This window comes from Neolamprologus brichardi, chromosome 15 (genome assembly GCF_056152115.1).
Source record: "Neolamprologus brichardi isolate AB-2024 chromosome 15, ASM5615211v1, whole genome shotgun sequence".
Lineage (NCBI taxonomy): Eukaryota > Metazoa > Chordata > Actinopteri > Cichliformes > Cichlidae > Neolamprologus > Neolamprologus brichardi.
Window position 1 is genome coordinate 10,186,816 of NC_142118.1, and position 13,698 is coordinate 10,200,513.

Sequence of the window (13,698 nt, forward strand, 5' to 3'; positions counted from 1 at the left end):
GAATGAAATGTGACTCCCTGTTGCAATAAATCTGTCTGTCTCCGTCTTTGAATAACTCTCCCATTTCTATCACTCTAATTTCCATTATCTATCCTTCACCAGATCTCCCAATGTTCTTTTTGCTGCCCTCCCTCTTTGCTTTCCTAACTTTCAGATCTCGGCATTGACGTCAAAGTGAATTTGAGTATGTGTAATACAGCCAACAGAGAGAAACTCCAGACTGCTGCTGGCATCCTCTACCTCTGTGTTTGTGAGCTCTAATTCTTCACCCATTGCAACATTTCTGTGCATGCTTTTTCCTCCTTTCACATTCACTCCTTTTCTCTTTGGAATCTGAATCACGTGTCTTTGTTTCCTTGTTCTTGGCTGCTCTGGTGGGTTACCAGATGTCCAAAGGGGGAAACAGAGCTGTCGGTGATGACAGTGATGATGAATGACATGGGTGATGGCTGGCTAGACAGCCAGGACAAATATGGCCTAATGTGAGACAAACAACACCAGTTGGCTATCGTGTATCTGGATTGTGTTATCCAAGGCAGGCAGGTCAACACTAGCTGCTGTTAACTCAACAAATTTCTCTCCACACGTTAAATGGTGTGTTTAAGCTCCTTTGTGAGCAACTTAGACAGAAAAGACTTTCTCCTGGTAACCCTTGCACTGTCATGAACTTCAACATTTAAGCTTTAGGTTTTTTTGCAGATTTTCTGAGCTTGGCTGAATAAATTGGTGGGAGGTCCACTGCTGGGACGATTTGCCACTGTCCTCAATGTTTTCCACTTGTGAATAATCTTTCTCACTGTGGAAGGATGGACTTCAAATTGATTGGATATGGCCTTATTGATAAGTGGCAGCAATTACTTATCTAAGATCACTGCCAAACGCTTCAGTCCTGCAGACTGCCAAAACCACTGCCTTCATAGAGGTTCTCAAATTCACCGATGAGCAATTAATCAAATTTATTAGCAGGAGCTAGTTGCTACTTACCCTCTTAACTGTTATGAAAGCAATAAGGGTGCTTTTCACACAATGCTTCTGCTTTTTGGCTTAATTTGTATTAAATAAACAATAGCACACTGTAATATGTCATATATTATTGTTCATCTGAGGTTGCATATACTCAATTTTCAGAAGTGATATAGACCAGATGATTTTTATGAAACGCTTACACTGAAGTCCACATGTCCAGTTAAGCACTATGAAAAGCCTCATCTGTAGTTATTATACCACAGCATGCATTTTTAATTTCTCTTTGATATTTGGGCTGATTGGGTCCTGATGAATGTAAAAACAAAGAATTACCAGATTTTTTTTTTACCTAATTTTTGTTTCTAAGAAAAATGAGAGCCACATATTCGTTTAAAATTTCGATAGAACAGTAGCAGTATAATGTCGTCGTAAGTGGATATCAGGCCCTTGTAGAGCAAAATTGAGTATTTTGGTCTAAATAACCCAAAATGTGATGTCCACATATGTGGACGCCAGGTACTAGGAGGTTAATGGTTAATGTTTGTTACACTGAAAAGCTAATGGAGCACATCTACTCTACTGCATATGTAATCCACATTTGCATTTTATTGTTTGCACTCACCTCTCGGTACGCTCTCCACTCTGCAGGTTGAAAAGCAGAGAGGGGACAATCTTGTCCATGTGCTGAGGGTCCCAGATATTGGCCTGCAGTTCATCATTGACTGTCTTTCTCACCACACCCTGCAGACCCTTGATACCTGCCATGCGGATCCTTACAGCAACAATCACACACGCACACAGAAATCATCTGACTGGTTACTCGGTCTATAAATAGGTAACCATATTTAGGAAATTATATTTGCACCTAGCTTTGTTGTTTGAATTGCTCTGTTTTTTATTCTTGTTTTTTCCATGTCAAAGCTATATTTGATTTGTCAAACGATTTTACAGTCTATTTTCAGCAATAGAAAGACTTAAGATTTATTTTATTTTTTTTAAGTGTACAAAAGAAAATGTCCAAAAAAGGAATAAAAACTAAAAATAAACACTACCCATGTAGACTAAGAATAGCACTTATTTAACAACTCCATCTCTACTGCAGTCGAGCGTCTCTGTTACGTACTTGGTGCGGATGTCTGGGTCCTCATAGCCTGAATGGCACATCTCACTGAAGCGGGACACGAAAAAGTCATAACTGCGGTGGTACGATGGCGTATCTTCTTCTATGTTGGCAAATTTTACAAACTAACAACAGAAGAAGGTAAGACAGGGGGGGGAAAAGACATCCAGTTTTAATCGCATACAGAGACACTTCAAGATTTACAATAATACGCCCATTCCTTAAAAAGCCCAAGCCCAATAACCTGAGATCTGAGTGGTGCATATCTGCTAAATTAAAGCCAAACTAGAGCTCTCTTAACACAGGATTAAAAGTGGAAAACACAGAGGGAGGCTTTCCCACTGGGCAAGAAAATGTCACCAAGTAAACAGGCTGACATTTAGCTTCACACGACTCTCCAATTAATAGATTATGAAGTGAATTTCTTTAGAATCAAGCCACATCATGATACTATGTGAATCAAGAATTACACCATAAAAAGTCAATACAGAAAATCATAATTACGCCATGCAAAGTAACACAGAAGTGTAGCGCCCACAAAGAAAATTAGCATCTAATGACGTCCTTGCTGAATCATTTCCTGTGTAGAGAATGAGTGCATGGAGTGGTTTTTGAAATTTAATGAAGTATCCTTGAAGTATCCTCGCTTCAAATTAAATGAAGCGAGCCGATAACAGTTCCTGTGAAGCCGCTCAGCTGCTGCAGCAATTTACTGCCACAGTTGATTCCTGGAAGCTGCCCAGTGTTACTGGCAGTAATGATGGGCAGCTTCCAGGTATTAATGTATCAACTATGCTGAAACTCTTCTTATTGCTTTCAGTTAGTTATAGAAGAGTTTCAGCATAGTTGATACAGCATAGTGTCCAAAACCAGAGGCAATAGAAAACAGAGAAAACCTCCCTCATCTCAATCACAGATTCCAAAGAAATAAAACCAGGCTGACACAATCAATAGGTCTGGTGCTCAGGGCTGTGTTAGAGATTTCTCAGGAGTACAAAGTTTAGTGAAGGTTTTAGTCAGAGAAACAGAGTGCAACAATATCTGGCCAAGTTTGAGTCCTGTTGTAATAACCTCTTTAATCTTCCTTTTAATTTATTTCTCTCTGACTCTGACCTGCTTCTGATGAGCTACACTGTGCACACAAAGACAGTCAGAAGCTGTATGGCAGCTGCTCATGGTTTTGGCTGGTCTTAATATTTGTGTAATTTATGTCAATTCAATGTAGTTTACAGTTTGTACACATGGTGTCACTTCTGTGTGATTCACACAGAACTAGGGCAGGAACTTTTACATGCTCGGGGCCCTCGTGCTTAGTATACCATGCAGAGGTATAGCGTCATTTATGTACTGAAATATAGTCTTGAATGAATAACTGAAGATCTCAAGCAATGTCCACACTGGAGGCGTCACAGAAAGCCAAGGGCATTTGGCGACTTTAAGCAACTACAGGCAAAACAACCTCTGGAGATGTGTGTGTGTGTGTGTGTGTGTGTGTGTGTGTGAAAAGAAGGGGGCACAGAGATAAACATTTTTATTCCCAGAGGAGTGACTGAAGCAGCTACCAATGACATATGACCTCGTAGTAAATAAATTATAGTTACCTCGGCAACCAGAACCAGGAATGTCCACAATTGACCAGCCTTTAGTCACAAAGCCTTGTGTGATGAGTGTGCACGCAGCTTTATGGCTCTATAAGAACGGTACCATACAGCCAACTAACAACAACCTGTTTCACAAGCCTGAATTTGACATCTACTGGCAACACTGAGCACATTTAATACAAGAAAATACATCCTGATGCAATAAAACTTTAATTTTGTTTTTGCACATATGTCAGGAAGTCTTACCTAGCCTAGTTCACAGGTCTGAACACCACAGCTTGACAGGTGGATAGGAAGTTTAATTAAAATAACAAAGAAAAGATCTTTGATTGCACAGTTTACCTGCACCATACAGTTTAGACTTCCCTTTCAAGCCTCATCACTTTGAGATTGTACTCAAAACATATCATGGAGGAGATTCAAAGCACTTTTCAGTTCAGTGACTTTTTGAAGCCTCTGTTCTGTGTCTTCATGTCTTTGCTGATGTGTGAATTCAAACATCAAATAACATTGCAAATTATATTATTTGGTAACAGAAATTGTCTCACAGTAAATTAATACACGGGCCTTTTTAAACTCAGTAAAGAATTAAGCTACTCAGTCTCTGGCCTCACTTGAAACTGTCTTTAGATTCAATTTTCCATTTTATTACATTCTATCATATGCAGCTTTTTAACTTGCGGGTGCAGAGGAGGTCTGTTTAGTTTGTCATGTGCACAGGGCTATGCAGGTCACAACTACAACCTGACAGCCAGATTAAATTTTAAGAAGGGCCTGATTTTGTCCCATAGGCATGTGCTCTACATACACACACACACACACACACACATTATATCATTTTATTTTGTGTGTGTATATAAATTTCTTCTACTTGCTGAATGTATCAGGCTTTGTATTTGTGTTTTGGGTTTATAAATGTGTGCAAGACAGAATGACAGCAAGAAGCTAGCATGTCTCATCAGCCTGCACAGATGACTGCAGAGCAGCGGCCGTATAGTCTAAAGCTAATCTGATTTCCTTTACGTGTCCTCTCCTGACCCAGCAGACAGTGCTGATAGCTGCTTCCCACATCAGAAGATACTCATCACTTCTCTCTGCCTACCACTCCGTCCCTGAGCTCTGATCTTTCTCAACACAGTATTCTCTCAAGGCTAACATCTTTTGCCTTTTACCATCACGTCAGGAAAGTAAATGCACCCTGTCAATTTCAGATAATACCTCTAAATCCACTCAAATGGGCAGTATTTGCTGCAGCAGGAAAGCTTAGAAACTAAGACACATTAACAGCCAACAGCTTGGGTGTGAGAGCATTTCTGTAAATTTATATCACTAAAACAGCCCATCTTGTGTCTAAAAAGATAGAACACATTATAGCTGGGCAAGTTTTCTTGATTATTAAATTGTAAATCAACTAAAGAAGTGTCTATGTTTAAAATCCAATAATATAATCTGAATGCAAGGAGTAACATCCAGCAACATTGCACCCCTTGATTTGTTTTCCATACTTTTACTATTTTATACTACAGGCACTTAATTCTGTTGTAGATATAAGACAAGTATGCAAACCTATTTTTCCACAAAGCAAAATTGACAGAGAAATGCAGCTACCAGTCTTCTTTTTTTTGATTGTTTGTTTGTTTTTGGTGGTTCATTATCAACAATGGGAGTCATCAAACTGATATAATGCAATAGTGAAATCCTGGAAACTCACTGAGTTGGTTCCTAGGATCTGCAGGCTGGGTTTGTCTGACTCCAGAAGCTTGCGCACCATCTTCAGAAAGCTCTCCACAAACAGGTTGATGCTTTGGCAGTGACATGCCATCAGCAGCTGGTCCAGGGCTTCCATGGCTATGCACACATACCTGGAATGGCAAAAGAGAGAATAGAGAGTCAATTTAACCCTGCAGATAAATGTAGTCTGTGCCTGCAAGAAATCAAAATAAGATAAGCTTTCCCAGACAAACTCTGTAGACAGGCATACTGAGCATATTCAGCTGGACTCTGCCAAGTGTAAATATAATCTGTACAGGCTGTTTGCATTTGTGAGAATCATTGCAGGGTGCTCAGAGAAAAACAACTTCACTGGAATATAAAGTAAGTGCAGACTGAGCAAACACATCACAACGCATAACCCAAACCAATAGTGTTCTTTTTATTAAAAACAGACCCATTTTCCTACATGTCTTGTTGGTTATATTGCAAACATAGTGACAGTGAGTTTCGAATGGAACGAGGAAACAGGGTCAAGAACACGCACACAGAATACAAAGAAGGATTTTTACAGCACAGTCTTAAGCACGTTGATAAGCTCAGATCTTGTGCAGAGATCAGAACAAATCTCTTTGATGAAAGGATATTATAAGCACCACCTTTCCTATTACCAACAGCCAAGTCACCTCAAAATCTTCCCAGAATTTTTATGTTACAGCTTCAGTTGTGCTAGATTTAAATAAACTGATATGTGGCAAAGAATAAACACAAAAGATGCACAAACAGCAAATGTTTAAGAGACTACAGTTGAAGCTCACCCGTATCTATGCCGAGCCACATCCCTTGACAGTCTCTCAGACAGGTAGGCTCCGATACGGTCCAGCTTCTCTGGAGCTGACAAGGCGTAGAATGTCAGCTTTTCCATGTTGGCCTTGACCAGACCATCCTAGGTGGGTGACAGAGGGAGACGGCAAAAGTGGGACACTTTGCAATAATCCAAAGGATCAGTTAACCCAGAATTTAAAAAAAAAAAAAAGTTGTCAGATGGGATATATATACATGGGTTAATGTTCACTAACAGGCTTTGGCTCGGTTTACTTTTACAGCTTTTTTTATGTCAATGGGGATAATAATTTATAAAATTGTTGTTCCAGAAATATTTCTGTAATGCAACTGTGTGTGTTTAGTGACAAATATAAATCTATTCATTTCTAAAAAACCCAAATCAACGAGTATAACTAGATCATCAGGTTTTAACTCCTACTTTTCCCCTTGACCTACTTTACTGCTCTTCAGTTTGGTCTGGGGGAAGAGAGAGCTAAAAACACCAACAGTCCTCTGAGATCTCACTTACATTCGGACAAGACCAAAAAAAAAAAAAAGAAAGGAAAAAGAAAAAGAAAAAGAAAGAAGTGAATGAAATAAAATTTGAAGGTTTTACACATCTGGACAAGACGAGACACGAGCGGTGTGTTACAAAAAAGAAAAAGAAAAAAAGAGTACACTCCATGTTTCTGTAGCTTTTAAAAGTCACAACTGTTTTTAGTCTCTGACAACGTTATGGAAGCATTTTGGCCCACTTGTCATTATAAAAGTGCAGATCTGTTATGGTCCTATCAAAACATTTCAATCAGGTTGAGCTTTGAACTTATACTGGGCTACTGCAACACCTTGATTCTTTTCCTTTTCCTCCATTCTGCTGCAGATTTGCTGCTGTGCTTGAGAGTATTGTCCTGATGAACGACCCAGTTTTATTCAAGCTTTAGCTGTCAGACATATGGCCTCATATTCGACTCTAGAATACTTGCTATACTATAGTTCATGGTTGACTCAATGACTGCTGCAAAGGTCCTTTGGCTGCAAAACAAGCCAAAATCTTCACCCCTCCACCACTGCACTTGATAGTTGTTATGAGGTGTTTGTGCTTGATTTTGGTCTTGTCTGTCCAAAGGTCATGTCCCAGAAGTCTCATGGTTTGTTCAGATTCAGTTCCGCAAACATAAGCTGTTCTGTCATGTCCTTTTTAGAGAGGGTTACCAAGTGTTTTCCTGGTAACCCTGCCAAACAAGCCATACTTGTTCAACCTTTTACTAATTGTACTGTCATGAACTTTAACATTTAAATTTGCTAGAGTCTGAGATGTCGGGGGGAGTTTGCGGGAGGGGGGGTCTGACAGTCTGACTTTGAGATGATAGGATATCCACTGCTGAGAAGTTTGGAAACCACCCTGAAAGCTTTCCACTTGCGAATAATCTTTCTCCCTGTAGAATGATGAAGTTCCAACTGTTGGCAAATGGCTTCATTCTCATTACTTCTCCAAGGTAATTGCTGGTGTCTTTCTTTCTTTGCTTTTTGTTAGCAAATTTCCAAAACTTAAGACAACATGATTTTATTGTCTTGATACACAAAACCTTAGAACTGGAAGAAGGTGTACTTCGTTTTTCTCAATATTGTACCCGTATTAACAGAAAGAAAAGTTACTTTCATAGACACTGTATAAATGAAAATGGGTAACTCTCTGTAAAATGATAAATCTTGTGATGAAGACATGAGCACCAGCGGAACTACTTATACAATCCAAGCATCCTGTACATAAATGTTCCTTTTATTGTTATAAGTTATGCATATAATTTGCCATTTTCACAGACAAAAAAATAGCACATCAAAATATGTTCAAAACAACTCACTCACAGTTAGCTGGGGATGTGTCTCTAACCAAGGGACACATTTTAGCAGGATGAACAATAACAATGCCCCTTTTAATGTAAGTGCCTAAGTGGTAATGTCACAGCATGCACAAAAACAGGATGCAGTCATTGTTTTTATATATCTAAATTCAATCTAAGAGAGCACATCTGCTGTCATACCTGCGTACGAAGAAGGCGCTACCAACTACCATCTTCTAGAAATTAGTTTAATGACCAATAACCAGTTTGACTGTTAAGTTTAGCTACAAACATGGCTTCTCATCCAAACCATCAACACAATTTTTAAGACAAGACAGAAAAAGCACCAGTGAAATTAGTACCTTTTTTTGGTCGCTACATTTCAGAATTTTCCAGTTTCACTACCCAGCCACTGCACATTTACAAATTAAATAGGACCTCAATTCTTTTCCAAATTTATTTTTTAGCGAAGACAAGTAAAAAAGAAAACAAATACATACAAACCTAAGAATACATTGCTATATTTAACTTCGTTACCATCAAGTATTTCAATAAATGCATATATACACACATTCACATGCTCACACGATGTGACACAATTTCGAGTCAACATTATCGGACGGCTTAATTATGCCTAATCTGCTGGAGCACCATTAGTTACAGACTCAGCCACTGCAGGTTTCATTTTGGAGCACAATAAGCAGGTGCACAGAGACAAAAAGGAGGGGGGAAAAAGAGTTAAGTATAACTATGCCACTATACTGCAGACCATAGATCTAAAAGGTAAAGTGGGTTACTGCAGCAGCATTGAGGCAGTAATGAAGAGCAAATCAGCTTCTTCGTCTCAGCCCAGATTAATTCCCTTTATGAGTCATCTAGATCAGATCTCAGTAAATCAGAAAAATGGTAGGAAAGATGAGCTTTGAAGAAGGCAGTTATGTAGCTCAATATAAATCCTCCTAAATATAAATTGTCATAACTATTTATATTTGCAAGCAAAGCGACCACAGATGGATCCTACCAGCTAAACCTGGCAAAGCTCAATTTTTATCCTTAACGTACAATGACCCCAGTTATTTTTTATCCACAGATACGAAAGCGAAGAGTGATTTCTATATGTAACTCTACACTATGTAGAAGAATGGTATTTGACTTTGAACATGAAAGAGAACAACATGAGGTATTAATAAAAAAAACAGAAAGAGTCACTTCTCACCTCTGGATCTTCTGGGAAGATGTTGTCTACCAGTCTCTTGTACCGAGGCCTGAGTGCCCCGCAACAGCCACAAACCCCTGAGGAAGGGGAAAATGGAGAGGAAAAACAAAAACAAGAGAGAAGTGCTCAATTAGGCTTGTGCAGTATGACTGATAGAAATACAATAAATCAGGTCTTTTTCCTTTTTTCTTTTTCTGGTAGTAGTATTAGTCTGCACTCTGTCAGCCAAAGTAATGAGGTAGTCTCAAATCAGCCACATTTCGGTACCGATTCAATGAACACTGCAACAAATGGGCAATAAAAAAGTCATTCCAGTTCAGCAACTAATGACTTCACATTATTGCTCTCACAACAGAAGTAATGGTTGAAAGCTGGAGAAAAATAAGTTACAGAAAATAAACATTAACTTTAACAGAAGTCAAAATGACCTGTCAGCAAGAAAAAAAACACAACTGCCGCCAGGAAAATGGACAAAATAGATTTGTTCATTTTTGTCAACTGACAATAGTCAGGCCGTAATATCATTAATTTAGCAGCATACATAAATATAAACGCATGAACTTACAAATGCATATAGCCCTCAGGCTATATGCATTTGTAAGTTCATGCATGCAAATAAAAAAAATGTGTACAGTAGAAGGTGACTTCATGTCAGCTTTTAAAGAAATTCCTATACACACAATACGCCTGCGTCATGCAGTACGGGTATGACATAATCACTCAAGCTTTTGTTTTTAGCATTAAAAAGATTTATCAAACCGAAACTTTATGTCACAAAACACATGTCAAATTAAGGCGATTCTGTGCAAAGACACTTCAGGACACCAACATATGGAAGGAATGTGGTCACCAGACAATTACAGTGACAGCAATGCCACTGAGATGAAACAGGCACACACACGCACACACACACCTCGCTTTCTCTCAGTCAAAACAGCCTTAAAGAGAATGATGCAGCACGAAGTACGAACTGTGAACAGTGATTTTTTTTTCTGACTTTGCACTGAGGAGAAAGCAAGCCAGGCAGAGAGGCAGAGAGCTGACATGATTGGTTGAGGGAATTCAGCAGTGATGAGTCATAAGGGAGACCCTGTGAAAATGAAAAAGGGACACCCTCCAAAATTCCCAAATTACGCTTTTACCTTTGAAGCATACGTGCATTTTTCCCCCCATCTTACTTCCTTTAAACTCACCATGTGAGTTTTAGAGTCATAAAGCTAGATGAAAAAAGTAGGTCATAATGCAGTCAGCATTGCAGGCAAGTAATGAATGGTTCTCTGACACAAATAGAGACAGGAGGTATTTAACGTTTATTAAAAGAAAAGAAAATCAGTGCACTAAGAAAGATTTTCATCTGCCCTTCCTTTCTCCCAACGTCATCTTCTTCCCTTTTCTTAACTTAAATTAGTGGTTTAATAAGTGGTTTATTAATCATTATTGTTGCTGCTGTTACACAGACTGAGCAATGTCTCATGAAACGGCAGTAAAAAAAACATTCTGAGCACACAGACAACATTATTAGCGGTCTATTTGCTACACCTTTGCAATAATGGCTTCCATTCCATTTATAGACCATCTCCCAACTCAACACCAAGTCAATATATTTTTTCATCAACACTGCTCACGCTATGCCAGAACTGACAAATATGACTTGCAAAAAAGCCTATTTATTTGAACGTGACAACATTTCCCCTTGTTAAATAAATGGTAAGTGATTATAATCACCATGCATTGGTGTTAGCAACGTATCTATTAAGACAAAGACGGGAAATGTAAAGATTTTATGCACTCTTCAATATTTGTTCATAACGAGTCATATCTGTATAATAACGTATTAAGATATTACTTGGTAAATATCAAACCATGAGTGTGTAACACCCACGATATAACCACACAAGATATCACAATACCATGTTGTATCAATATTTTCCCCTCATCCCTTTGTTAGTATAATCATGACAGGAAATGATACCTAATTGTGTAAGCAATTGTCTTCATTGGGACATGTGTTGCTGCTTGAAAAACTTCCCATCACAAGAAGTTGTTGGAAGTCAAATATGTGTGAGAAGAGGTCATGCATTACCAAAGTTAATTAGAAATGGACACCTTTCAAGCCTGAAATGTGAGACACCTGTACTCCCACAGAAACAGGACTATCCAATCTAGCACTTAATTGGCACAACAGGTGGCAAAAATAACAAAATGCACAGTCCACCCTCAAGAATAAATCATCAAACTGTAAAAATCAAGGAAACAAACATCAGCCAATGCACCTGAGTCACTGATGCTATCCCTAACGCTGAGTCCCTTCTCAAGACAAAAGCAAAGTTTTGGGTGGAAAATGATTTATTCCCAAGAGATGTGCATGTATGAGGGTTTTTTTTTTTCAAAGCACAAACATATCAAAGTCACATAGTATAACAACAGAAAAATTAAAAACAAAATATTTTCACACACTTTGTCTTATCTTGCTTTTTTGGCCAACCAACTTTTTGAAAACAAACACATTTAACATTTTAAATTAATTGCCAGTGTTTAAAAAAAAAAAAAGAAAGAAAGAAAGAAAATGAGTGTTGAGACTATTTAGACTTCTGAGCACTGCTGCTATAGAGATCATCATTTAGACCGAGCAACAAGGCTGTGTATCAACATTTAGTAGCCTTCTGCTACATCATCAGTGACCCACGCCTGGCAAGGCAGCTGCAAGAACAGATAAGATGTCCCTAAAAGACCTTTTAATAAAATTATCACTTTGAGTACTAAAAGTATGTTTTTCAAGACTCATGTCTGCTCTCTAAAAGCTATGTTGAACTCGGTAGGAGTTGTCATCCCTGTGCTCATCTCAGGGAAGTGTGAGTCTACTCGTAGCACTTCTTCTCTTTCCTTTATCACTTCAAACACTAATGAGGCCTCTGCAACTCTCCCTCCCTTCCTGCACCCACCTAAACTCCATCCACCTCCTGTTCACATCCTTGCTGTATTGGCTCAGGGCATGAGTGTAGGAGTCAACACTGAATTAATAAAAAAAATACAGTGGGTCCCCAGTCTCCAGAAGAAAGGGTACCGGACAGACAGAGAATGGGCAGGAGAATGAGAGAAAGACATATACAGAGATGGGAGTGTGATGGGGGAGGTGAAATGAGATGTGCTGAATGAGTCACAGATTAGTGCTACTTATTGCATCTGCTCTGTCCAGGACAAATCTGTCCTGTCCTCTCTGTCAGCTGCACATAAAAAATTTTTGGGAAAGTCATTTCTAAATAAACTAAATTATGTAATATATTTGCATGCTATTAGACACACTTGTGGTGCAGCACTTGGATATATCCTGCCTTTTCCCTCCTTTTTAAAAAAATGTAACCAGTTTACTTCAGTGTTAGATCAACTGACAGCTGAACAGTTTTTTGTAACAACACCAAACAGCATATTTGTTTCTACAACTCAACAAACTTGATGAAATTGGCTCAAAGGGGCCGATTACACCCACAGGTCTTTATAACACAAAATTAAACTACCGCCATTTAAAACATTTACATATTCTGCTTGCACTCTAATTGTAATGTGTGTACTGCAATACCACTTCTCTGAGGAAATTTCTCCAGCTGATTCGCTGGCACAGAAATTCCTGTGATGTTTCAAAGTTGTGTTCAGTTTCTGTTATAAGGAATGAGGGCTGTTTTGTGCTTCTGCTAATGATGGGTTAGTTAGGGAGAAAAAAAAACTTAGAAGGCAAAACAAAGTGGGTGCACAATGATATGCTCGACAGTGGTGAAAAGCACAAAGCAGGGGGTCTCACGACATCCACCCACTCTGCGCTGCAAGGTGACAACACATTTATGGGCTGGACACCGAGCTCCTCCACACAGACTCAAATAAGGAATAAAACCTACACAGCAAACACTGTAAGCAACACACTGACGAGCTTGAAACACAGGAACAATAAATCACTTGTAGCTCTAACACTAATACAACGACAAGGGGAACATCTATCGCTACTAATTGGATGTTAAGCTACACAATCTTCCAGCATGAAGTTATGAGTAGATATATAGACACATGTAAGGGTGGGGGGTCACCATCCTTCAAATTGCCACAGGAAGAAGCCAGCCAATCGCAATCTATTTTTATCCTCGTAACAATGGGCCGGTACATTAACAGATTACACTCTCCATTTCCCCCAGGATATCAGCTTAATATTTCCACATTAGGGTGAGAGAGAAATGGAGAGAAGGGAGGACAAAACTGCACGTGGAAGTGAGAAAAATAAAGGCAAGCAAAAATACATAGCTACAGAAGACATGTTTTTGCATGATAATAAAATTTTTTGAAAATAAAACAGAAAAAAGGAAAAAAATCCTCCACCCACTTACACAAACACCATGAGGTGTTAATAACTGCACTGTGGGTCCCACGTATCAG

General features: G+C 38.8%; 1 protein-coding gene across 4 annotated transcripts in view; it reads right to left on the bottom strand.

Moving 5' to 3' along the window:
* Window positions 1-13,698, bottom strand: part of LOC102777664 (protein EFR3 homolog B) — a 30,302-nt gene that overhangs the window by 10,666 nt on the left and 5,938 nt on the right. For all 4 annotated transcript variants that reach the window (XM_006797087.3, XM_035910536.2, XM_006797086.3 and 1 more), the window contains 5 exons: window positions 9,280-9,356; window positions 6,216-6,343; window positions 5,399-5,549; window positions 2,090-2,211; window positions 1,589-1,738 (listed from right to left, as the gene is read on the bottom strand). In XM_006797087.3, coding sequence (XP_006797150.1) covers window positions 1,589-1,738; window positions 2,090-2,211; window positions 5,399-5,549; window positions 6,216-6,343; window positions 9,280-9,356 — 628 coding nt within the window. The remainder of the gene's footprint in view (window positions 1-1,588; window positions 1,739-2,089; window positions 2,212-5,398; window positions 5,550-6,215; window positions 6,344-9,279; window positions 9,357-13,698) is intronic.